Raw genomic sequence first — 27934 nt, forward strand, 5'->3', positions numbered from 1 at the left:
ATAAGCAATAAACGGGCATATGCCAAACCTGAATTTAGACTAGCTTGCATTTGGAATCTAAAACTAAGCCCGAATCCTTGTGTTTGGGTTAGGAAAGGATTTTGCAGAGTAGTTTTCTCTGCAAACTAAAATGACTTACATCCTATCGGATATGGATGTTTCTATGTCTTTGCTTTAGGTTAAGTTTGTGAAATCCTAAAACTAATTTGCACACTTGCTGGCAGCCTTGACAATGCAGCTAAGGCCTGGATTGGTACGTGATCCTTTCTGAAGAGGGTTGAAGCGCATGATGGGTTGTGGGGGCAAGAGTCTTCTCCCTAGACTAAGCAGAGGCGATAACGTGGGTGCAGATCTTGCCCTTATGTGCAAAGGGAGACCACTCTCTGGCACAGACAATGCTTCTACTGAGCATCCTCCTTGGGCCAGGACTCCAAACATAAAAAGGAAGTAAGAGAGACAAGATGCCAGGAGTGGGAGGAAAATACATCATCCTCTGGGCACAGTGCAGGAACTGCTGTGAAAATGCAATGCAGCTCTCAGGTCTCATTCTGCACTGTGCCTCTTACAAGCACAGCACAGAAGGTAAAGCCTGACGAAGGGAGCAAAGATAGCTTTAAGCCATCTTTGTGACACCTGGATTCAGAGCTGTCTAGGAGCCATTGTGGCCCCTGGGTTAAATTAGATCAACCCCTGCTGCTTTTCCAATCCCTTCCCACACAAGTAGAAAAGTTGGAGGAGTTTTTGGTGACGAAAACTTCTTGGCCTCTGGAACAATCTGCAGGAAGGCACCCACACCTGGGGGCTCAGTCTGGCCCATTGGCAAGGAGATGGCATGGAACACTGGCACTGCAATGCCTGTGTTCTGCAGTTCTCAAGGCCATCCATTCAAACACTAGCATTGTTCTCAACACAGAGATGGATCCAAAGGAAAACCTCAGAGCTGAACAATCCATCTCCTCCAACACTCTGCAAACTTTGGCAAAGTTTTGGTCCAGATCTGAGCTTTTTCCTCTTTCTGTGCTTTTTATTGCCACCCACTATTAATAATATGCCCTTTGAATGTACTCCTTCCCTCCATACATAAGATATCAGGCATGCTTTTGAACCCTCTTCTCTAAATTAATGACTCTAAATTAGTAGCCAAACAACATCCCTTTGTGACGTCAGATAGACAATGGATTTTCAGACAATGAAATTTCTTGTTTGGAGTGGTTGTGGTGGCATGACATGAGTGACATAGCTATATCTTGGAACTCAATGCTGGAAACCTGACTCAGGGTATGTCTTCACTGGAGAGTTAACTCGGGTTATTGGCACTTGGGTGTGAGCACCAGCGATGGCCTAGCTCATGTGTGAGCAGCCTCACTGCAAAGCTATGTTTGAGTTATTGCAGCCACACAGGTGCTGTACTCACCCATTGAGACACTACTGGGCACATAGCCCATGGTTCTTAGTTCTGCAGTAAGCTGAGCTGCTTTGATTTTTCCCCAGTGAATTCTGGGAAAACTTGTTTGTTGTTCTGAGCATAAGGGGGAATTGTGGGAAGGCATTGGAGGACTATCAGCAATCGAGTGATTTACCTTTCCTTGTATTCACACTGCAAAATGGGCAGGTTACCAGACCAAAAGTAAATAGCACTTGGTCTTTCGCCCATACCCAAGGATAGGGCAGTGAGCCCACAGGTATAGCACCACCACATTTGGATGAGAGGTTTCTGTGTGTAGACTGGAGCTGGATTCAGGACACAACCTGAGGAAAGTCTGAGATAACTCAGCAGTGAAAACAAGCCCTTTTTGCATAGCCCTTACTCTTTTGCTTCAGTGGCACTACTATCGTGAATAGAGATTAATCATGTGAGTGAGTGTTTGCAGACTCTGGTCCTTAAGTTTCAGCAACACTGTGACTGTTAGACATCTTATTGGTATCTGTGTGTATTGTGTTACTTAGATTGCAAGCTCCTTGGAGTATTGTTTTTATTATTTGTGTTGTGATAGAGTCCCAAAGAGTCATGGACCAAAACTCCCTTGTGTTAGGTGCTGTACAAACACAGAAGAAAAAGATGGTCCCTGCCCCAAAGAGTTTACAGTTGGGGATCTTATTTCCATGTCTGTTTGCCCAGCTCTTAGAAATATATAACTAATGCAAACATTAGCTGAATTGTGGGGAATCAAATCTTCCCACAAGTAGTAGGTTTTAATGGTCTTGATTACTTGGACCAAAGAGACTAGCATGATGGGATTCCTTACTTACTGCAGTAGAGCTTCTAAAATGATTAAAACAATCTCCACCGACCTGAATTCCCTTTTAGATTTCAAAGGTTTGTTATGTGAGTGACAAACTTTGTACCGTTCCATGGCCTGAATTAAAACCATCCATTGAGCAGTAGGATTGGGCAGGAGGGGGGAGTGTGCCAGGGGATAGCTTTAAAAAGAAAGAACAAAGTCATAGATCCAGAGGTTTTGAGAAAGATCTTGTTAGGGTTGTAAAAAGTAACCAGGTACTGTACTCCCCTAGTTTAAGAAGGGAAGTCTGGTCTGGTCACTTCATGCCAAGCTGTTGTTTGGAATCAGGGCCTTGAGGTTTATAGCCTGTCACAGTGTGCTGTTCATGAGCCATGACTTTAAGTTTATGGAAAATTTCTGGGTTTCAAGGTTGTGTTTCTTTATAAAATTATTAGTGACCACTTAAAGCCTGGAAACATTTGGCCAAAACTGCAGCAGCAAAAATTGTTGTCCATTGCTTTGGGCAGCAAACGTATGCTTTGGGCTTTTTTATTTCTGCATAGAGCCATGCTGTCAATGCAAGAGGACAAAGCAGTCAGAAAATGCAGCATCTTTTTATTACTCCCGAAATGCTGCAGAAGCTTCTTTTTATAGTGGCTTCTTTTGGCTTTTATTAAAAGATGGTCTGAAAGAAATACAGCCTTTGGCAGTGATATTTAATTACATACGCAAAGGTGAATGAGTCAATCCAGTGGAAGTTTGCGTCATATGAGGTCTGAGTGTCTAGCTTAGAGTCCATGAATGAAAAGAGGAAAAAACAAAGCCAAGGCCATGCCAGGAAGAATACGCTTTGCACCTTAGCCTGCTTTACTGGTTGGAAATCACACTCTCCATAAGTTCACAACTGGATGTATATTGTATTCCTAGATTGAGGCATTTGGGGCCTGATCCAAAGTCAATAAAGTCAAAGGAAAGACCTTCACTTCAGTGAGCTTTATATCAGGCCCCTAGCCACGATCCTGTGATCAGTGCAGAGCCTGACACAGTTTGGATTAAGTGCCTCTCTCCAGTGCACAGAATGTGTATGAGCTCCCACTGGCATCCTCAGCCATCTCTCTAGGCTGGTGCAGAGAGGGTGACAGGGCCATGACCTTACCACCTCACCCACTCTGGGATGGATGCTCCTAGGTCACCCAGAAGGAACAATCTTCAAGCAGAAGGATTGTGATTGTCTCGGGCCTGTGCTTGGAGCTATACAAGGGAGTGGGTTTATGTTTTGGCTCATAGTTTCAGTGACCATCTGTTCAGTCTCTCGGATAAGAAGCTATGTTGTGCTTTCACAAAGCACAGCTAGTACTTTGTAGCCAGATTAAATAAACAAATAAACCCTATGGCTTTAGTCACAGAGGAGCTTGCAAGGTTCTGGTGGCTCCCAAAAAATCAGCTTTTGGAGTCTCCTAGGACTGTGTGTAAGATGCAAAACACATTGAAGAAAATGGAAAGACAAAACCTGTTAAGTCAGTGGAAAGTTCCATTGACTTCAGAGCTTGCGTCAGGCCTCTGGAGATGGTTAGACCAGAACTGAATCTGACCCAGTGTTTAGTGAAACTTGCCTTTAGAGTCCAGAACAAGAGAGCCTGCCAGACTGCCATTCTAGTTTCCTTGTTGTTTGAATGTGAGGAATTTGGTGCTTTCTATTCTTAAATACGGTTAGTAGGCTATTTTTAAGTTCAATTCTGTTTCAATGAACTAAATGCTCTCACACGACAAATTGACATAACCCCTTTCTTTTGAGATAATTAAAACGACTCCAGGTTTAATAAACATACAATGACGCGAGTGGGTCCATCTATCCCTACAGTCATAGTTGGCTCCATTTATTCTCCTTATTCGATCTCGTTTGATGGCACTGTTGATTGCCTTGAATGACACTGCCTCATCCCAGAAACTTGGATGGATCTCTCTGATTTTATCATCTTTGAGGCATTAAAATCCTAGGCTCAGAGACATATCCCCCCCATTGCAACAAGGGTAACTTGATTCCCTATGGACCAAATCTTGGCATGACTACAGGAAAGCTAATGTATCAAGGGACCCAGGACAACAATGGATGAGTCAGAAATGCTACAGATTAGGCTATCTCTGAACTGAAATTTGTCAGACTAAAATGCTTCTGGCTAATTCATCTGGCAAGAGATTAGAAGCTAAACTGTTTTTTTCTTCCTGTTTTTAAATGGTGTAATATAAGCTGAATCATCATAAAAACAGAACGTTTAACTAAGGAAGCAAGAGTGAGTCTGTCTCTCTGTTTCTCCCCTCCCCCCCCCCCCCCCCCCCCCCCCGCAGTTACAGTTAACCCCTCCACCCCACCCCCCACTGGATAATAGCAGGCTCTTGTTTGGAATAAATGCTATAAAGTTTATGACCTGTGGCAGCAAAGATTTGTCAAAGGGGTCACGAAGGAATGTGTCTATTGTCTGCTTTACCTTTGGCAGATCATTTTAATATGCCCTTGATCTCTCTAAAATTAGAAGAGAGATTCTGCAGGGACGCCAAGCGTTAGAAATGGAGAGATAATGGGAAATGTATTGTTTCAACCATTTAACTCAGGGAAGAAAGATTATTTGCTGTAAATAAATAATAAGCCCCAACAGATGAAACCATATTTACTACAAAGACACAAAGCAGTGTCAAGCTGAATGGACTACAAGGACAAAAAGTAGTGTCAAGCTGTATTTCTACGAATGTTAAAGCCACAGTAACCCAGAAAATTAAAAACATATAACTGAATCCAGTCATGCTTAATGGAGCAAAATTCCCCCCAAAGTCAGAATGTGATTCATATTTACTATCAAGAAAGCTATCCTTTAACCAGCATTGATATAACTTAAATAGATCCATAGATTTTTCTCCTACTAATCCAATTAAGCAGCTTCACTGCATTTAGCTAAAGAATTGCAACTACAGTCCATAGCATTTTTCAGTGCACACCACTAACTTACTGTGGTAATAAGAATAATTCCTAAACGCTTCTCCAAACATTCGTTTTTAGGTTCTTTGTCTGACATTTTTTCAATGGGTTTTGAGGAGTTGTGATTAACTTGCAAGATAAAAAGCACCTTCCGTCCACGGATCTCAAATCATTAGGCAAACAGCCACTCTCTAAAGCAGAAAAGTTTAAGCATGCCCATTTCACAGATGAGCAAACTGAATGGAATGAGTGGCACAGTCGGGAGTTGAATCCCAAAGAACTCCTGCATTACCCACTAGAAGAATACTACCTGGTTGCATACTGCTTGGTGTTTTGTCTTAAATAATAACTTTGTACATTTGCAGTTTTGAGAGAGAAAGTAGACAAGACTGGATTGTAGTTCTGGCCACCCTATAGATCTGATTCAAAGCCTACTGAAGTCAATGGGAGTCTTTCCATTGATTTGAATGGGGTTTGAATCAGACCCTAGCTCCTGAAGGTCTTCCATTTTAGTGATGCTACAGGACAGGCACAGTTTTCTCATGGTCAAATTCACCCCTGTGCACCACTTATGCCTTATTTCTGGGGAGTGTAAGTGGTGCTTAGACTTTGTGCTGGTTCCATGTACAGGGGTGAATTTCACTCTAATTGAGCTCCTTTTGCTGTAACAAATTATGCCTGGCTCAAGTAGACTATCTTGAATAAAATGCTGCATGATATGTATTAACCTGTCTTAATGTCCTGTGGTTTGTCCAATGATGTTAAATAGTGGGACAATGTAATTAAGGAAGTACTTTAAATCTTGTACACTGAATAAGAGATTAAACTAACTAAAGTCTCCAGCCTTCTTGTGTAGGAGTCACCACAAGCCAGGCATCAGGTACAGCAATTGTTGCTTTAAGGTAAAAGGATTTCTTTATAAACCTGCAAGGGCAGGTTGTAATGGTTCTGCTCTCTCCAGGTCTCTCAATTGCCCTTCAGAAGTTGATTTTGCAACATGACTCTCCAATGGGAGTTTTGCTGCTGATTCAGTGGAACCAGGATTTGGCCCTAGGATAGTTTTTTGTTTAATGGGACAGTGTCCCAATTTAATATGAAAGCTCCCGTTTCTAGAGGTTTATACACACCATTGCTTAACCCTTCACTGTTTTACACTTTATGTAGTCATCCACACTTGTATAAAATGAACATCAAATGATAGCAAATCAGAAAGGTAGCAGTTTACACTCATGAGTCACTCATTTTGCACTGGGGTACATGACTACAAGAAATCGGTATTTCCCAATGCAGGGCAGTTTTATAACGTCCAGAAGCTGCATCATCGTCATAACACAATAAATGAACCCTGTACAAAGTATTATTGTTTTTCTGGAAACTTTACATACTCTGTGCATGTTTATTCTTCCTTTCGCTCACAAATTTGTGCCTTTCCCTTTATCCTTCATTTCCACATTCTTTGTTTATGCAGCATCTACAAATGAAAGTGGTAAACTTCATCTGGCATTAGTTGATTTCAAGTTTAATTAAATGTGTAAGGATATGTAATTCAATGGATATGTACAAAGTCAAACATGTCTGTATATTTTAGATATAGTTGCATCCATGCATGATAGCATAATCAGGGACTTTTTCAAAACATTGTCTGAACCATTTGTAAACAGCTTTTATTTGGTTTATAACTTCAGATCACATTTAACAAGTTGGACATCATAAATTGCAGACTAGCAGGAGCTTACAAGCATCTACAAGCAAGTTACCTGCAGCAAAATGCCCTGTAGGCATTCTGGCATTCTATATATGTATAGAGAGAGGGTAGTTAAACAGTCAGTGCAGTATGCCTTTTTAGTACTAATGGCAGAAATAAACCCATCCCTAAAGACAGGGTGCCATTGACAAAGGCTGTGTTTATCCTTTAAGTCACTTGAGGGACTAAAAATGTGTCTATCAAACCAAGCAAGACATGTAATCCATTATAAAAGTGTGCATTACACAGGCATGCACACAAGTGTGTGTGTGTGTATGTGTATAAATAATGTGGGTGTGTATGTATGTACACATGTATGTATATGTATTATGCACATTTTAAAAGTATTTGTGTATACACTGATATTTTAATGTGTATATATAATTGTATGTATATAAACACACTCACAAACACACATATATACATATCCACTTTACTTTTTAAAGTACAGCCTTTCCTTTGTATGTAACAAGAGAATTCTGACAGGGTATTGGCACACCCACTAGGAACAAAGCTTAAACAGGCATTCTCAGCTGCCCCAGGGCATTACCTCAGAATCAAAGATTGAAAGGTGTGCTACAGTGATGATTCACATACCCCAGGCTTAGACCAGGTGCTCTGCAATTATCTGCATTAACCTGCAGTTGGAGTGAGTTCAGAGTGAAGGTTAACTATTTTCAGCTCAACTGGTTTAAAAGGTGCACTGGGGATTATTTTCCATTATTTATAGAGTTAGTTTCTTAGAATCATAGCTCATTAGGGTTGGAAGGGACCTCAAGAGATCATCTGGTCCAACTCCCTGCTCAAAGCAGGACCAATCCCCAAATGGTCCCCTCAAGGATTGAGCTCACAATCCTGGGTTTCGCAGGCCAATGCTCAAACCACTGAGCTATCCCTCCCCCATCTGCCCGCTGTAGAAAAGGGGTAGAGTATGTAGGCAATATAGTCCAAATTTGGGACTTTTGTAATATTTAACACAGATCATGCAATGATTTTATTTAAAGGGAGGAACCAGAAAGTGACATTTGAAGTTAGGATGACATTTCTTAGCCAGTGACTTGAGGTAGGTGGGGGGAGAGAGAGGGCTTTGAAAAGCAGAATGTTTAGAGATATAATACTGTTTCAGTTTTATAGAACATGGCAGGGCTTAAAAAACTGTTCTTGACTTAGCACATGAAAAGACTGTGTGATCCCTTTTGAAATCTGCACAGGATCTCTTTACCGACTGGGTTTAATTTCAGAATCCAATGCGGTCATTAAAGAAAAAAAAATTTGCTCTTTCTTCTGGGGGACAGCACAGTATCAATTTCTCATCTTCCTCCACCTCCTCCCAAAAGAGGAATAGATGGGAGAATCCTCCCAAAGGTCCCTTAAAATTTCTAATCTCCAGTGGCTTTGTTGCCTGATGTACAAAATATGCAACACTTTTTTTTATGCCCTGATCGTGAGTCTGGCAAAACTGAAACATTTTCTGTTGTGAAATTGCGATCAATCAATCAATTAAAAAAAATAAAAGAAAAAAAGACTACCAATATCCTCCTGAAGGTCTTAATTTTTAAAGTCAAATTCTATCTATATAGATACTTCATATAATACCCTAACTCTGTAGTACTTAAGCCTTTAACATACACCCAGGGTGAGGTAGGGAAACTGAATGTTGGGGAAACTGAAGCTCAGAGAGACTATGGGCTTGTCTACATGGAGACTTGGTTGTAAAAGTATAACTCTCACATGTGAACACTCTTATTTCAGAATAAGGATGGCTTTTTGAGTTTAGCTTAAACTGCTTCCAAAGTGACACAAGCTAAACCAGAAAAAAGCAGTTTATCTGTATAATTACAGTGCTTTAAATTCACACCCTATTTCATACCAGTATAACCTCCCCCTCTAGACAAGTCCTAAGTGCCTTGTCCTACATCATACAGGGGAGTCTGTGTTAAAGACAGGAACTCAACCCACATCTTCTGAAATTCACGCCGGTGCAGTAACCACAAGATCAAACTTCCTCTCTTTTGCCATTTTAAATTACATTTAAGGACACATTAAGCAGCTCTTTGTATTTAAACTTGAGATAATAAATAAATAGCTTTCTAAATACCTAAGCATAAATCCTCACTTTTCTTGCTGTCTTCACAGAACCTTTCCAGGTATATTTAAAGCATGCCCTTAAAATTAAAATGCCTCTATGTCTGAGCACTCTATGCAGCAAAGGTTAACCCAATGGCCCATATAAAGAACAGAACAGGGCCTGGAAGAGAAATGTACAAAGTGGGGGCTCACAATTACATAGTGACAGAAGTCCCACTGACTTCAATGGGAACTGGAGTTTTTCTTAAGAAACTGGTTAGTGCTTTTAAGTGAACAAAATGATTTTATTTGCAGTTGTTAAAATGATTATAGTAATTACCAGTAGAATGGATTAGTTTAAAATTGACAGATTAAGGGAAAGTATTTATAATACTTTCCATCTTTCATCCAAGTATCACAAAGTGCTTTACATTCCTTAATGATTCAAGCCTTACAACACATGTGCAAGGGAGAAGATTATCAGTCCCATTTTACATCTAGGGAAACTCAGGCACAGAGTGTGATTTGACCAAAGTGGCAGAGAGGAGAGGGGAAACCAGACATTCTCGGTCCCCATCCTTTATTTTAATTACTAGCCCAGGCTTCCTCTCTATGAAATGGTGATAAACACAGCACTATAAATGTGACAACGTTCTCAAATTAGTATTCAGACCTACTGGTGAATGTCTGTTGGTGAATAGCTGCTCTTTATAGAGCACATGTACGTGTTTTAATATTTCATTATACCATGTCATGTTATACTAGGTAGCATTAGGGTGAGAGAAAATAGATGTACCTATGATCTAGTATAGTCCTTCATATCACATGGTACGGGGACGGCACAATGCACATGCTCGGGAAGACCTGATAAGAACTAACAAAGTCTGCATTCATCTTTCTTTTTAAATAATAACTTATTAAAATTCTTTGCAGACTGATGAACTTTCTTTCTTTGTTTCTTTGCTATTCTTGCTCCTGCGTTGAGATAAGAATTGTATTTTTATAAAAAGATTGAAATTAAGAAGTGCACCAGTCCGGGAATCTGGAGCTGAAGTTTCAATGCCCACAAGAGAATTTGGATGCAGGTTTCTGGTTCAGGCCCATCCTAGGAACAGGTCTGAAACATGGAGGTCAAATGCTGATTCAGAGCTGAACTTTCAGATCTAGGCTTCTGATTTCGTTCCTTCTCTAACAGAAAATTTTTTACTAGTTTCATCCTAATTTCTTTATGTCTCTGAATCCTGTGTTGCAGTGATATTTCATGACTTCTTATAGTTTAGATGCCCTTAGAGCAGAGGTAGTCAATAGGTGGGCTGCAGGCTCAGTCGGCTCGCCAGATGTTTTTGAACAACTCTGAAATCTTTTTATTTACTTATGGTCATCATTTTTTTTTTTTAAATTTTCTCTGGTGTCTAGACCCTGACTGTACTTTGACCAAGAAAGGTGAATTTTGATAAAAAATAATTGACTACCCCTGCCTTATGGAATCGCAACACATACTCCTATGCTACCTAACTTGTGCTACTCTTTATTTCTCAGAGCACATCTGTAATTCATTGGGCATGGTTGTCCTCTTACACTGGGGTAACTCCAGGATATTCCATTGAGTTATTCTGACTTACGCTGGTGTACATGAGAGAGGAATCAGTGCATGTGTCATGGTGTCTGTCATTCCTGGTGACACTCCTATCCATAAATGGAAGCTATAGAGGGAGCAATATCATGTGACTCCAAAGCTGAAAAACTAAAGGGAAAATAAAGTTGGAAAGAGAATCCACATAAAGCAAGAAAAGTATCATAGGAGCAAAGTGGAAAAAAACAAACATGCCCACACTAGATCACAGAGTGGCTGCCCCTTTGAAGAGGAACTGTCATGCTGAAACAAGAGGCTTGCTCTCATTGAAGTCCATGACAAAACTCCTATTGCTTTCAATAGCAGTAGGATTGGGCCCTAGGTGCTCTGGTGGTAATCCTCCATCTGAAAAAAGAAAAGCTCATGTCATTTGATAGTGCACCAATATATTTCCTTGGTCTGATCCACTTTGGAAATTTCAGCTATCTGTGGCCAGCCAATAGCATAAGCTCCTTGTTGCACTCTCCTAAGGTAATGGACACCAGTGCAAACCCCAAGGTGAGATAGGCAGAGCAGTGATTGCACTGGCCCCACTTATCCCTGCTTGAAACCAAGTTGAAGTAACAACAGGACTGAATTTGGTCCTTATGTTGAAGGGTAGTGGGTGAATTTGCAAGGAAGGAGTAAACAGTAGCAAATCCAGAGGCCAGCTTGGCATGTGTTTGCATCATCTGTGCAGAGTGTACTTATTGCAGTATGGCTGCTCTAGTAGGTGAAAGCACAGAGTGACTGTCTCATACAGTCCCAATGAACCAAATGTTCTTGAATATATTCATGTGCCACGATTACTCATGTCTAGTTAATTCAGAGAGTAAACCTGACTACCATAATATCACCTTTATTCCATATATCTTAAAAGCTGCACAAACCTACATTTAATTTAGATCCCTCAGCACTGGTATGAGGTAGATATTATGCCCATTTTACAGATGGGTAATTTTAAGGCATAGAGAAGTTTTAATGGCTTGCCTGAGATAGGAGAGTGAGTTGGGAGCAGAGCTAGGAATAGAATCCAGCCATCCAGGAGATCTAATTGTAAGTGTCATGCTCTAAGCACTAGACCACATTGTCTGCTTCATCTAACAGCACCCCTGCGCCTGCCAATAAGGGTTTAACAACAGTACTAATCAGATCAAGCAAGCATACCATTTTGCACCCAATCATTTCAGTAACTCAAAGGTAATTGCTGCAAAAGCCAGATCTATGCTTCTTTTCTTACTGCTGTTGTTTATATATTGCTATATGCGTGCTAGGCACTTCACAGGCAAAAGGGGAAGACATGGTCCCAGCCCTACAGTGCTTACATTCCAAAGAAGAAATATATTTCTTTAGATCTAAAGCAGGTAGGGTGACCAGACAGCAGATGTGAAAAATTGGGATGGGGTTGGGGGGTAATAGGAGTCTATGTAAGAAAAGACCCAAAAATCGGGACATCTGGTCACCCTAAAAGCAGGGGACTGAATGGTGCAATGCTACTACTATAATTACTGGGCCGGATCCTCATATGATGTAAATCAGCACAGCTCCATTGAGGTGAACAGAGCTGAGCTGATTTACAACACATGAGTATCTGGTCTCATTCACGTTGCCTCCTTATCTCTCTTGGAGAGAATGTAGAGGCTTTATAAGGCCAGAAGAATTGTGGTTTTGAGGAAGGCCCTCAAGGAGGAGAGAGTTCAGGCACAGAGGACTGGGTTAAGAAGGGGATGTTCCAGGGATGGAGGATGCGATGGGTTGATTAATCATAGTTATTGCCCATACTCTCTTGATAATGTAGTCTAAATACATGTCTATTGTAGTACTGTGTCTTAACATATCAAGCCAGACACATTTAGCAAGACTCATTCTACTCTATATTCTCATACCACGCTTGTCCCCATTGTATCTGCACACCTTCCACGAGGGCACTGCGCAACGTGACAAACATAACATATAATGCTGCTGCATCAAGTGTAATTAAATAAGTCATGAGATGGCCTGAGTGCAAGCATGTCCATCAAAAATGAGCCATCGATTGCAGAGCAGGCAAAAGTTTAACTCCATGAGCAGCAAAGTCATTGGCTTCTGTTCCAAATGGCTTCCTGCCACTGGCAAGCAATGGCTTTTGAAAGGGCATTTCTCTTTGCAGCCCTGTGCTTAACAATGACTGCCCATCAGGTAGTGCAGTATCAAAACTCAGACACTAAATTAATGTGTGGTTACCTCCCAAGGTGTTCTCCCAGTTTTGGCATCACCAACCTTGGATCCATTGTTGTAAGAACAGAGCAAGGTGGCCTATTCTCACACACAGGCCCTGCCCTCCATGCTGTCTGGACCTGCTTATGCAGCATTTACCTGAGCTATATTGGTAAACCTCTTCTGAGAGAGAAAAAGTGAGTGTTATCTAGTGGTCAAAGCAGAGATGGGATTAGGATTCCTGGATTCTGTTCCTGGCTCTGCCACAGAATCACTCTGTGACATGGGGATAGTAAATGTGTCACAGTTTATCCTCCTTTATCCTTGCTGTAAAGGAACTGCATTTATCTACAGTACCTCACAGGAGTGTGGTGAGCCTTAATTAATAAATATTTGCAAAGCACTGAGTGACAAGTGTTAATTATCCTGATCCATCACCGTCATCATAGGCACCTACTTAATTCACTTTTAAAAGGCTCATAAAAAGTGTACTGAATCTTATGAGAGAAGCAAAGCGGCTGCTCAACCTTATTTTCTTATATTAAGAAGGCTAATAAAGAAGCAAGAAGGTATTTTGATGTTAGTGGCCTATACAGCAGGAAAGAAAGAAGGTGTATTTGCCTAGTGAAGGTTTCTAAAGTGTTGTTTTTCAAGTGATCTTTTTTTCAGTGTGCCAGAGTTAAAACTTTCTGAAGAGGCCATGTGAGAGAAAAACAGAAACAAAAAAACAGGCTGGTATTGGTGAAATAAACCTCTCTCGCCAGTCTTCTGAGAAGCACATAGATAACCTTTACTCAAAACTTTTGAAAAGGGTGCTTCTGCTGCCCATTCTGTGAAGTACTATACAATATAACATGTCTAATGCTTTAAAAAAATCTGTTGGGGTGGGGAGGGGAGGAAATCCAGATTCTGTACCTCAGGGATCTTTCATCTTCCTTTCTGTAGTGAACATACAGCAATCCTTGCACCCTCCACAGCAAGGCAAAAGAATTGGCTTAACCTTCTTCGGCTGCCATTGAGGGCTGTCAGAGGCATGGCCAGGGCAAAAGGGGCATATCAGAATGCAACTGTACCTCAACTGTCATAACTTAGAGCACTCTGGAGGCGCTTTAAGTTGTCCCAAGTGCTTGAGTGGCCCCAGGCTCTGGAATGTGAAAAGATAGTGTGTAAGCCTCCTTCCAATCCCTTTCTTCCCATCTGGGCCCTGTGCTGAGAATTTCAGCCTTGAAATCTGAATATACAGCTGAAAACTGGATGCAGTATTTTTTTTTTGGAAGGGTGGCATGATAAAAGACTGTGACACTAATTTTAAAATTATGCACATCAAAAATGTCCTAGTTCCCAGTATATAGGCAGAGATAAAGGCTGTGAGACAGTAGCATATATCAGGGATGTTCAAAAGACATTGGGGACCCCGTGGGAAGTTCTTGGCTTGACAAAAAAGAATAAAAGGAAACTTTGGAATAACATCTTATGCACATTCATAAAATCACTACAGAAAATTACTCACTATACATATATATATATATGCTAGGTATTATGTGAAAATTAAAAGGGACTGATGATTAAATAGTAAAATGGTTCCCCACTAAACTTTATGGGGAAAATATATACTGAGACATTGGAAAGATGTAGAAGGAACATCTGAGATGGAGTGGATCGTAGAAATAGTAGCAGAATAATATTTTTTTTAAAAGGCATGGCTGAGAAGAGTAGAACAGTCAGTAAGCTGGAGGAAGGCTTCTGCTAATGTAGTTCACCATGAATAAAACTTGAACAGTTTATGAAATACAACAGAATCTCCTAATTAGGATTACATTTTCAAAGCACCTAAGCGACTTAAGATCCTAACTCTAATTGACTTTCAATGGTACTTAGGCCATTAGCTGGGAAGGGCTCTAGGATCAGGTCTATACTACGGGGATAAGTCGACCTAAGTTACGCAACTGCAGATACGTGAATAAGGCAGCTGGAGTCGATGTACCTTACATCGACTTATTGCAGTGTCTACATCGCGCTGGATCGGCAGTAGAAACTCTCCTGTCAACTTACCTTATGCTTCTCATTCCATTGGAGTACCAGAGTCGACAGGAGAGCAATCAATGGTCGATTTAGCGGATCTTCACTAGACCTCTTAAATCGACCCCCAGTGGATCGATCGCCGCATGTCGATCTCCTGGTAAGTGGAGACAAGCCATAAGTTACTACAGAGAATTCTTTCACAGGTGTTAGGTTGTTAGGTCTTGTTGAAATATTCAGGGTCCAACTAACCACTGTATTTGGGGATGGGAAGGAATTTCACCCCAGGTAACATTCACAGAGACTGTGGTGTGGGAAGGGCTTTGCCTTCCTCTGCAGCATGGGGCATGGGTCACTTGCAACTTTAAAGTAGTGGATTCTCTGTAACTTGAAGGCTTTAAAGCATGATATGAGGACTTCAGTAATTCACTCAGTGGTTATGGGTCTATTACAGAAGTAGGTGGGTGAAGTTCTGTGGCCTGCAATGTGCAGAAGATCAGATTAGATGATCCTGATGGTCCCTTTTCACTTTTAAGTCTGAGTCTATGAAATAACTCTCTCTTACTGGGCAATGCTAACTCTAAGGCAGTGGTATGGTTCGAAGACCTCGTACCATGGACTGGGTACACAACCTGCATACAGTTGCTCCAGCAGCTCCTAGCCCAGGGGTGGGCAAACTACGGCACTTGGGACCAGCCCTGAGCTCCTGGCCCAGGAGGCTCGCCCCTGGCCCTTCCTCCGCTGTTCCCCTTTGCCTGCAGTCTCAGCTCGCTCGCTCTGCCGCCGGCGCAATGCTCTGGGCCCCAGGGGCGGTGAGCTCCTGGGGCAGTGCAGCTGCAGAGACCGGCTTGACCCAGTTCTCTGTGCTGTGTGGTGGTGGTGGTGGTGGAGGCAGCGTGGCCCGGCTCTAGCCAGGCAATGCGGCTGTAGCGCTGCCAGCCACCGGTGCTCCAGGCAACACTGTAAGTGGGCAGAGAAGCGGGGTGTGTAGGTGCGGGGGTTGGATAGAGGGCAGTGGAGTTCAGAGTGGTGGTCAGGGGGCGGGGGTGTGAATGGTGATCAGGAGGGAAACGGGGTTGAATGGGGGCAGGGGTCCCGGGGGGCAGTCAGGAAGGAGGGTGGGGTTGGATAGGGTGGCAGGGGGCAGGCAGAGGCAGGAGTTCCGGGGGCAGGGAGAAAGGGTGGTTGGATGGGGCAGAAGTCCCAGGGGGGCTGTCAGGAATGAGAGGAGGGGTTGGATGGGGTGGCAGGGGTCTGGGGCAGTCAGGGGACAGGGAGCGGGGAGGTGTGGATGGGGCAGGGGTCCCAGAAGGGCCGACAGAGAACAAGGGGGATTGGATGGGGCAGGAGTCCTGGGGGGGCAGATAGAAGGGGGGGGCCAGGCCTCGACCCCCTCCACTAACCGGCCCTCCATACAATTTACAAAACCCAATGCGGCTCCTGTCCTAGCCAGTTGGTGAGGCTCCCTTAAATACACAGAAGTCCAGATATTCATCTGAACACCCTGCTACAGGGTGTATTGCTCAGGGATCATTCCCACTACCATAACAAGAGTGACATAAAGGGGCTTTAATGGAATGGAAAATGGACTCCCAAGGCTCCTGACTCTCAGTCCTGTCCTTCAGCAACATCATCATCTCTCCCCTTCTTGGAAAACTGTGAGAAAGTCTGTCTATGCAGTATTTCTGGCCTGAGAAGAATAAGAAATCCTGGAAACCTCACAAGAAAGTCTCTTCTCAGGACATTTCCTTCTGAATTTTCATACATGCAAGGCTTGGATAAGCTTCAGGAGAACAGCTGGACTTCTGTGTACTTATTCACCACAGGCAAAACACTCTCAGCTTTTGGAGATCTACCCACCAGTAATTCCTAGGAGTAGTGGGAATAGCGATCGCTGTCCTCTAGTAAGTATGATAGTATGGTGTAGCGGTAGTAGCAATAATTTCATCTAGTATCATAACTTTATTTGCAAAGGTCCCTCCCTCCTTCCCTATACCAAAGATGCCAAGTTGCTCAAGGCACTGGCTAGGCAATTAAAAGTCAGTCATAATACTAGAGAGAAAGCCAAAGAGAGTGATGCTCAGGAGAGCAGAACACAAGGCCAGCAGGGAGACTATGATGCTGCAAAATTCTAGTGAAAGAGAGGGACGGATTCCTCAAGGCCATTGTCTGGATATGAAGACTTCCAACAAATCTTGGGGACCTAGAAGAGCCAATATTTGACTTTTTCATGCTGTTGCAATCTCAGGTTAATGACATCCATATTGCACAGATATGGATATGCATTTTGGCCTGCTAAAACCCACTATCCCAGGTGTTCAGAACTAGGCCTTAAGCTTGAGACATACTGATTGATTTCAGTGGTGGTTGTAGATCAGTGGGTCTCAAACTTTTGTTACTGGTGATCCCTTTCACACAGCAAGCCTCTGAGTGCGACCCGCCCATAAATTAAAAACACTCTTTTTAATATATTTAGCACCATTATAAATGCTGGAGAGAAGCAGGGTTTGAGTGGTGGGTGACAGCTTGCAACCCCCCAATGTAGTGACCTCGTGATCCCCTGAGGGTCCCAACCCCCAGTTTGAGAACCCCTGTTGTAGATGCTCTGCAACTCTCAGGGTCCAGCCTTGAAGCTCAAAAGTAAAATTTCTTTGACCGCTCACAGAATACTAGATTCTTACAAATATTCTAGCTACCCTTTTCTGCCACCTCCATCTTCACAAGCATAGAAGGGACAGTGAAGACTCATTGCTGTAGTACAGTAGATTTTCTCAGTCTCAGATAATAAAATGGTAGTTATTGCAGGGCAGTTTCTCTGCTCCTTTCCTCTCCCTTTGAACTGTTTAGGTAACCCACAGGGAATGGAGACCACCCACAGACCCCTGTCTGGCGATGCCCCCCAGGGAGGTATAGCTGGCTGCTATACCTTCCTCCTTCCAGTCCCTGGTACAGGCAAAAAGAGAAGGCCAAATGTGGGGCACTGCAGTGATCCTCAGCCAGTAGATTGTCCCTTGGGATATTTCTGACAGCTGGCCAGTCTCAAACAGTTGAGATAGATATAGAGGATGGGTGTGTGCGCTTGGTGCATGTGTGTGTGTGTATGCGTGCATGTGCAAAAGCTCCCTGGGGGGCCATGGGAGGTAGAGCATCAGTTAGAGAAGCCCTCAAGGCAGAGAATCAGGCAGTTGTAAACAGGTGCAGCAGAGAATCTAGCTCCATATGTGTAAAAGTGATAGGTGGGGATGAAGGGTGAGGGTTTGTGGAGGAGGGTAAAGGAGGGGAAAATGGTTAGACAGTAAATAATTAACCCTAACTACCCAGTGCAGTTCTTACTAGTCCTTTTTCCTTCACTGTCCTACATCTGACTGTGTCTGGAAGTCACTATATAAAAGGTGCACACGAAGAAAAGCAAATCAAATATCACTGCACTCGGGTTACAACTTTTTTTTTTTTAATATGGTTCATGACAACCTAAATGGGACAGACTTTTGCTGCATGAAGAGTTTTGACTTTTTATTTCATTAGTTTTTTTTCTATGAATGAACTTTAAACACAGATGAATATTGAAGAACCAAGTTTGTGTGTGTTTTACTGGGCCTATCTCTGCTAGGTATAGATTCTGTTTGTGCTCTGGGTAGGCATGTACTAATGTGGCCCATATTTTTAAACTGATAATATCCTTGTAATTTGAAAGTGTTTATATACAAAGATGTCTTTTTTCTATTTTGTTTTTTGTTTTGTTCTTTGGGGGGGGGATACTGTATCTTTAAATTAGGAGTAGCTGAATAATGAACCTTGAGCAGTGAAAAGGCTAATGTGCTGTGGAAGAGAAGGAGTTTAATCTAATTTAGTTGGAGGGTGTCTGTCTGTGGTGTTGTTTTCTGGACTGTGGGAATAGAGGAGAGAAGCTGCCCCCGTGAATGGTTCCTCCTGAGCCAGAATCAGTGGGGAGTCCCTTAGATGCCACTGATCCGAAGCCAGGCCATGAAAAGGGGATTAAAGAAATGTTCTGATTTGCAATTCACACTAATGCACCCCGTCGAACCTTTGGTAATATTTCAAACCACATTTCAAGGGGAGTGCCCATAAAATAGCTGGCTAAATTGTATTAGAGCAACACTATACAAACCCCTCATCCATTTATGATATGGGTTTTATTTTTTGTTTTTTAATCTTTTAACTAGTGTTGTTGTTGGCGTTTGAATGTAATTAAAACTTAGTGTACAGATATTCAACATTTTCATGGTCTGCAGCCAGTCCTGCCAATAAAATATGTTCTGTTTATTTAAATATTTAAAAATAGCTAGAGAAAGTTTGGAATTAGGAAAAAAGAATAAATCAGTTTGGTTTGAAAAATAAACATGTGCTGCATGCATTTTATAATAATATAATTCACCACTGGCATGAGTAATATCTTGTGTGGAAATTAAACAGGAAAGATAGACTTTTAATAATTATTATCAGCATTTCTTTTCCATATGTGCTGTTTTTCTTTTAAAGCTACTATTTCCTTTAAAGATAACTTTTATTTTTCTTTTTTTTACAGTTAGCTACCAGAATTAAAATGAGGGCAAATAACAGGCCTTTACTATGTATCAGATATAGAATTTTTAAAAGTACCTTTCTTAATATGAACATGGATGGGGGAAGGGTTATTGGACAGGACTAATATTCAAACTGATCTTTATTTAAAAAATAAATGTCTCTCCTAAATGCATGATTGACTAGAAATGCTTCTTTAAATATGACTTACATTGGTAGAGACACAATTTTTAAACTTTAGATTCACCAAAAGCAATGCACTTTGTTTTGACACATTATTGTTTTTCTAAAAATGTGTAATGCATTAATTAATTTGTGACTCTCCAAGCCTATCATTTAATTTTTCTTTAGTGTTGAAGAGTCAGAGTATTTTATCTCAGAGGGATTATTTGGGTTTTCTTTAATTCCATTTCAGAAAACCTTGCCTAGCACTCTAATTTCCATTGACTTTAATCTGTATAGAATAGATGCAACTTTGATTTTTAACATTATCCGCATTGCAGTATTTTATTACACTTTCACTACAATAAATTACACAGCATTAAACTTTGCTATGCCATTTTTTTACCCTGTTTATGCTGTATTACACCTACGAAATATTTAGTTATGTTTTAAATTGTTACATGCTTCATTAAATATTCAGTTTAAATTTTTTTGTGCATGGAATGGAATAGTAGCTGGACTTTGAAGTACATATGTTTCTTCTGCATATTTTGGGGTCTGTGTGGATGACAATGGGCAAAAACACATCTTTCCTGTGAGTTAGCACATTATTTTAAATCATGTTTAATTATAAAGTTTCATTAAAAACCTTTTGCTTAAAATTTTAGAGGCCTAATAAGATTTCCATTAATTTAAACATATCACTATTCCCACAACGGCCCAAACGCTTTATTTTTCCTCTTTCATCCATGGTTAAATATGTAAATAAAATGTCTAAAGTCATTCTTCAAAGAAGACAAAAGAAAAAAGAGCTGAGGGAAAAGACAGCCATAAAATTCCTCCCAATTCTCCATAACATTTGCCAGAGGGGGGCCAACTCCTAGCCAGGGCCTAGCAGCAGGGGTGCCTGGCTGCTCCATAGAATCACACATCTCAAATCCCACACACAGGAGAAGAAAAAAAATAAAATAAAATATCTTTTCAGCTGGAGCCATCAAAAGGCTCTTTTCATTTATTAGTTACAGAGTTATCTTCCAGTTGCTGATTTCTCAGAGCCCTCATTTTTCTATAATAATGTTCTGTTTGTTAGTTTCTCTGACTCAGGCTGGTTGAATGGGGGCCATTTTTGGATAGCTTTCTTTTTTAAAAAAATATAAAAACAGAAGTAAATGATCTGAAGAGGGTTGTATTGGCTAACATAATAGCTAGAAAAAAAACAAGCTGATTTAAAGTAGCGCATAAATCATCAATTAAGAGACATAACTCCTATAAAGAAGGGCTTTTTTTCTTTTTTATCTTTCACATTTATATTTTCTTTTAGCCTCCAAGAAAAATAAGAAAAGTGGCTGTTATCAAGAGCTGTATGAAATAAGGAAAGAAACTTTTGTTTTAATTTCTTTTTTCTGTATTATTTCAGTATGGATTTTGATATACAATAAAGTACTTTGTAAAAAAGAAAAAAAGTAAAAAAAATCACAGCAAAAAACCCTAGTCAAGCTCAACAAAACAAACTGTATCAGAAATGTTCATCTCAAGTGTCATTTCAATTTCACTTTAGAAAAGGTAGCTTGTCCCTTATGAATACTTTCCCCTTCACTTCCCCACCCCCCCCAACCGAGCTCTCTAGAAGAGGATCTAGGGTGCATACAAATACTAAGAAAACAGCTTAGATTAATGAAGAATGGAAATGCTCCACCACACACACACACACTCAGAGAAAGAGCAATGTAACTAAATAAATAAGGCCTTTTTGTTTGTTCGCTGGTAACACTGCCTGCCTTCATAACAGTTCCCAAATGAATCTAGAAGTGACCAAGGGAAGGATCAACGGGATAAGATACAATAGCTTATCAGTCTGCTCTCTTTCAGAGAGAGATTCCTGGATCTACTGGAAAGCCATTAAAGGAAAGTATCCACTGGTTTAAAACTTTTTTTTAATTAAGGACATTTTATTTCCAGGCAAACATTTGTCAGCATCTTCGGGGTTTCAGAAGCTAACATTAGCCCTGGTTTGTTACCCTTTCTTGGATCCATTTCACCCTTATCACAATCAAGGAAGCCAACAGTTTCCTTCCTGAGGTTTGAGAATCCGTGTTCATTTCGATAAGAAGCAGGCCCTAATGGAGAGAAACACTGGATATGTGTGGGTGTGAATGAAGAGATTTTTCTTTCTTCATTAAAATGTTTGTCTAAAATTGAACTCAAAACAAAAAGTGAAGCTCACCTTTTAGGATTTGATCATAATGCTCCTTTCTGGCCTTAAACAAAATCTATGAATTATACTGTCTTATTCCATCTGTCTCTAGATCAGTTAGTGCGGGGGAGGGAGGCAAGGAGGAGGAGGATTATATGTATAAACACCTAAGCATTTTATTTTTGGTGACTGTTGTTTTTTTACTTCTCCTTTCATTGACATTATACTTTGGAGAGGATAGTCTATAAGAGCCCAATCCTGCAGTTCTTACCCAAGGAAATCCATTCAAATCAATGGGAGTTTTGCTGGCATAAGCTCTCCAACTACTATTAGCAGAAAATATTCAGAATGATCCTAGCAGCTTTACTTTGAAAATAAAAGCAAACCAGTAACTAAAAAAGCCAACACATTTTAAAATTATCTGCCCTGCCACCCTTTTTTCTCCAAAATCTCAGAGTCTTGTCTGTAGGGATTAAAATCACTTTCCCAAAGGTCTCTCTAGTCTTCTCTGATTTTCCTATTTGGGGGACTTTACTAGTTTCACTTGCTGTGCAGTCAGATACTGTGAATTTAAAACAGAGAGAGAATGAGAATTATCCTCCTGACTCCCGTGTTCACTTTTAGGAATTCGATACAATCAAAGCAGAAATTTTGTAAGCAGATGAGATTCTACTGCAATGCAACTGGCTTTTATGACCCTGTCAACCAAGAGTTTATGGCACTTGCCATAAAATGCATCCTCCCTCCCCACATCCTCCCTTCTAAAGCATTCCCCCACCGCGCCTACCCCCTCCCAAGAAGGAACGTCAAGGAGGCACCATTTTCAACCCCATGTCTAGGAGACAAGGGGTCTGAAGCATCCTTAAAACTCGGCTTCCCCGGGCTTCCTTCCTACCTGAATTAGGACGCCGGGTTAGGTGGTAGGGGTCTAAAGAGAGAGAAAAGATCTTGTTAAACTTTCAAGATGGGGGGGGAGGAGAGAGGGCAGAGAGTGAGAAACAAATGAGGCTTTTTTTTAATCTGTGGTGATCAAGGGAAACCTGTAGGGGTCCTTAAGGAGGTTTCAAGGCGTTCCGAGTGATTGGAAAGTAATCACCATGTCAGCTTCACCTTTCTCATGCAAAGTGGGTGTCGTATGCAAGGCGGATCCTGCACAGGGATTTTTTTTTTTTTTAATCCTGGGACACAACCACCCCCTCAAAAACAGCTGCAACAGCCCCAGGACTGGCTGCTACTGCGGGGAGAGAGGAGAGACAAGAACCAGTCCTGCCTTGCAAAGCGCTAAAGAACCAAACCGTTGCAAAAACAGAAGGGGGGAGGGTGTCGGACCCTCTCCGATGGCTTAGCTATTTTCTCCTCCTTTATCTTTGCAGCTGGATAAGCCACCCCCACCGGGAAGGAAAGTGTGGGAAACTGCGACCCGTACTAGGGAGCAGGAAGATCCCCTAGAGAGAGCGACCAAAAGCCGCCCGGGACATGTGGAAGTGGAAGCAGTGAACACTCGGATTTCACAGCAAGCCGCGAGCCCTGCTTCTGCCTGTGCATGGAGAAAGGGGGCGCGGGGAGGGGGGGAAGGAAGCGCTCAGAAGTGGCAGCCTTGGGGAAAAGAAAGTTTCTGGGATCCCCGCAGTAAGTTTGGGCGTCTATGGATGGGGGTGGCACCAGGTTGCTTGCAAAGTGCCCCGCCACCCCCGCGTCTCATCTCCCCGGAGTCCCCTCTCTCCCGGCGCCACCGGGGCTGGAAAATGACTTGCCCGGACTTTTGCTGAGCGCTGCTCGGAAGCAGGCGACACGCGCGCCGCGCCGCAGCTGGCTCATGGCTGGGGGCTCTGCTGACCTCGCTAACGCCGCCGGGGTCTAGCCCACGCTGTGAACGGCCCTTGCGAAAGTTGGGGGACGATGCTCTCCGGCGAGGGAGCCGTGGGGCGGCGGAGCTGAACCCCCCTCCCGCGCAACCCCAACCTGGTGCGGCTGCGGAAAGAACCCGGGCTCCAACGTTGGGTTGTGCCTACAAACATGGGGCCCGCGAGGAGGAACTTCATGCAAACTCTCTGGCTGCTCTTGCGTCTGGTTTGCTTTTGCACCGGGATAAGCTCCATAGACATTGACCGCCCGGGCGATGGGAGATGCCAGCCCATCGAAATCCCCATGTGCAAGGATATAGGATACAACATGACTAGGATGCCTAACCTGATGGGGCATGAGAATCAAAGGGAAGCTGCCATTCAGCTGCATGAGTTTGCCCCTTTGGTGGAGTATGGCTGTCACAGCCACTTGAAATTCTTCCTGTGCTCTCTCTATGCCCCTATGTGCACAGAGCAGGTCTCCACGCCAATCCCAGCCTGTAGGGTTATGTGTGAGCAGGCCAGGCTGAAATGCTCTCCCATCATGGAACAATTCAATTTCAAGTGGCCAGACTCCTTAGACTGCAGCAAATTGCCCAACAAGAATGACCCCAATTACCTATGCATGGAAGCCCCTAACAACGGATCAGATGAGCCACCCAGAGGCTCCAGCATGTTGCCACCCATGTTCAGGCCACAGCGGCCGAGCAACGGTCATGATTTGCAGCAGCACAAGGACAGCCTCAGTAGAGCCACCTGTGAAAATCCTGGCAAGTTCCACCATGTGGAAAAGAGCGCTTCCTGTGCCCCACTCTGCACACCTGGGGTTGATGTTTACTGGAGCAGGGATGACAAACAGTTTGCTGTCATCTGGATTGCTGTCTGGTCCATCCTGTGCTTCTTTTCCAGTGCTTTCACCGTGCTCACTTTTCTGATAGATCCCCAGCGCTTCAAGTACCCCGAGAGGCCCATCATCTTCCTGTCTATGTGCTATTGTGTCTATTCTGTGGGGTACATTATTCGCCTCTTTTCAGGTGCTGAGAGCATAGCCTGTGACAGAGACAGTGGTCAACTTTACGTTATCCAGGAGGGGCTGGAAAGCACTGGATGCACCATTGTGTTCCTGGTCCTATATTACTTTGGGATGGCAAGCTCATTGTGGTGGGTCATTTTGACTTTAACTTGGTTTCTGGCTGCTGGGAAGAAATGGGGGCACGAAGCAATTGAAGCAAACAGCAGCTACTTTCATTTGGCAGCGTGGGCCATTCCAGCTTTGAAGACCATCATGATCTTAGTTATGAGAAGGGTAGCTGGAGATGAACTGACCGGATTGTGCTATGTTGGAAGCATGGATGTGAATGCCTTGACTGGGTTTGTACTCATTCCTTTAGCTTGTTATCTCATCATAGGCACGTCTTTTATTCTGTCTGGTTTTGTGGCCCTCTTCCATATCAGGAGGGTGATGAAAACAGGTGGAGAAAACACAGACAAGTTGGAGAAACTTATGGTCAGGATTGGTGTCTTCTCAGTCTTATATACAGTGCCTGCTACATGTGTAATAGCTTGCTACTTTTACGAAAGACTTAACATGGATTATTGGAAAATTGTGGCAATGCAATATAAATGCAAGATGAATAATCAGACTAAACATTTGGACTGCATGATGAATAACTCCATTCCTGCAGTAGAAATTTTCATGGTGAAAATTTTTATGTTGTTGGTTGTGGGCATTACTAGTGGTATGTGGATCTGGACTTCCAAGACTCTTCAGTCCTGGCAAAATGTTTGCAGTCAGAGATTAAAGAAGAGAAGTAGGAGAAAACCTGCAAGTGTTATTACAAACAGTGGAATCTACAAAAAAACTCAACATCCACAGAAAACTCACCATGCAAAATATGAATCAGCATTACAGCCACCCACTTGTGTATGAACAGGATGTATAGAAAATTGTATCTCAGTTTGTAGAGACTTACAAATGCTCACGGTAGCAGTCAGAAGTAAAAATTTTAACAGGTGCTTTTTGTCAGAGAACGGTATAGCAAATCAAAGCAACAATGTGTGACATTGAAATTCAGGACCTGTTGATAAACTGAAGGTTAATGTACTTAGGAAAAGGTTTTCAGTGAAAGGAATATTGTCATTAAAGCAGCCTCTTCTGTTACTAATTTGTAGTAAGATGTTTCATCCAGCCCTCTGATAAAAAAAAAAAACCTGTGTGTAATCTTTTTATGTAGCAGAGCTGGAGTTCCTACAGATTTCTAAGTAACAAGATATAATCAAGTTTTACAGAGCTATGTTTTTGTTTTGTTTTTTTTAAAGAGCCTGACTGAAAATTGTGTCTTTTTTGGGAAACTTGACAATTCCATAGAGGCCTAAGTGAAAGCAACTTCTGTGCTAACTTAAGAGAAATTCTTTACAACACTTCTTCAGTCTAGTGGGTCTGAAGTATCTAAAAATAGGTTCAATCTATAATGCTCACCAATATTCTTTCACTAAAAGAGAAACTTCCTGCATGAGACACAAACTTTGTGAATAAGAATAATGTGCAATACATTTTTTTCTTACCATGACATGAAAAGAGAAACAAGTATTTTGCTGTACATAAAGACAACAAAAGAAATCTCTGAACAAAAGAACTAAGAGGTCTAGTCCTCAGAAACCCTTTAGTGTTACATTTTGTGGCTTTTTAATGGAAATCAAGCCAATGTTATACACGTTTGGACTGATTTGTGCAAAAAAAAAAAAGTGTGTGTGGGGTGGGGTCAATTCAAAGAGACCCAAAGGGCTTATTGACTCTTTCTATTGTTAAACAAATTCTCACCATGAATAGATCAAGAAGCACTAGATTCTGCAAAGGCAAGCTTTGTATTGAGTGATGCTCTTTACTTGTGTTGAAGGGCACAATTATTTGCTGTATATATTTGTAATATACAGTTATTTTTCATGCTCCACTATTTTATAAAAAATAAAATATGTACTTTAGTTTGACAATTTTGTCTGCTCTAAACTTTTCATCATGTGCTTTGTGGTTAATAAACTTTTTAAAAAATGATTTATTAAAGGCACATTTTGAATATAGCACAGTGTTTAATATGTTATACTTGACACATAAGGACTGCAAGTATAATCAGCTTGACCCTTAATATGCAAAAGAGGGAATTGCAGGTTGAAAAAAATATAAGAGTTTTAAGTTGAATCTTTCTATGAATCTTTGCAACTAAGAGAACTGAATGGGAAGAAGCTTTAAAATAGACATCCAATGATTTAGTATATTACCATGTTTACCAAACACAGAGATTACAATAATGATCCTTGGTTAAAACCCTTTTAAAATCTGCTGAGGGCATGGTCAGCATGTTAAATAGAGCTGAATCACTTCAGCACTATTTTATATAATGCGACCTGTACATTGCAAAGATTCTTTCCTGGTAATAGTACAGAAAGGTAGTGTATTAATAACCATAAAGAGACTGGGAAAAGATCAGTAGGGGAAAACAGTTCATGAACAACAGAGCTTATATAGTAGTTTGGTGTAAACTGTGATGAAGTTACAATTATAAATGCAAATACCAAAAGTATCCAGTGGAGTTTGTGTGAATGTTAAGCCTTTTGTGGAGTTAACCATCAGGCTAGTAGGTGGTGTGATATTAATTCAATTTACCTTCTTGTTGACGCGCTTCTGAGAGCTCTTTTGTAAGGACATGCATGTTATAAAGAAGGACCCTGGTAGAGCTGGGATCCCCACAACAGTTGCCCCATACTGGCTAGTAGCTTTATAACTAAACTGTATAGACTGCTGATACGTTTTTCAAGTTTTTGTTGTCATCTGTATAAAATGTTCCCAGCAAGGACTAGAAACTTGAGTTACAGAAATGATGGGTTGATTATTAAATATCTTAATACCTAAAATGCACACAAAGCAGCTTGCAATATAGAATGTCCCTATCTTTGTCAGTAAATATGTTATTCCTCCCCCTCCCCACTCCCTTTGTGTCTATGTACCACTGTTTGGAATGAAGCTTTGTAGATGTCTTGGAAGTTAATCCTGTCAGAGCACACCCTGGTGGAGCCAAACTAGGACATTGCTCTAAACACATTCTGTTCTGAAACTACTGAATTAATGCTTTCAGATCTGTGTGCATTCTAGGTAAGAACAGTTATATTAGATCTTAAGGAGGACAAGCATCCTTAAATAAGAAGCTTCATAATGCCAATTAACATAGAAAGCCCACAAATACTAAGCATTTCCAGCACTGCGTCTACATTATAAAAATACTACGTCCTCTTTGGGATAAAGATTAGGAGTGGTTTTAAGTGATATACATGTATTTAGATAATGTTTTTATGCTACAATTTAAAGT

General features: G+C 41.6%; 1 protein-coding gene across 1 annotated transcript; it reads left to right on the top strand.

Annotated features, from left to right (window-relative positions):
• The first annotated feature begins 22839 nt into the window (after positions 1–22839).
• On the top strand, positions 22840–26517 carry FZD10 (frizzled class receptor 10). Its single transcript, XM_030583465.1, has one exon. It carries the CDS (start codon positions 23746–23748, stop codon positions 25501–25503), a length of 1758 nt encoding a protein of 585 aa, XP_030439325.1. The 5' UTR covers positions 22840–23745; the 3' UTR covers positions 25504–26517.
• The last annotated feature ends 1417 nt before the right edge of the window (positions 26518–27934 follow it).

The sequence above is a fragment of the Gopherus evgoodei genome, chromosome 13 (assembly GCF_007399415.2).
Source record: "Gopherus evgoodei ecotype Sinaloan lineage chromosome 13, rGopEvg1_v1.p, whole genome shotgun sequence".
In the NCBI taxonomy this organism is placed as follows: domain Eukaryota; kingdom Metazoa; phylum Chordata; order Testudines; family Testudinidae; genus Gopherus; species Gopherus evgoodei.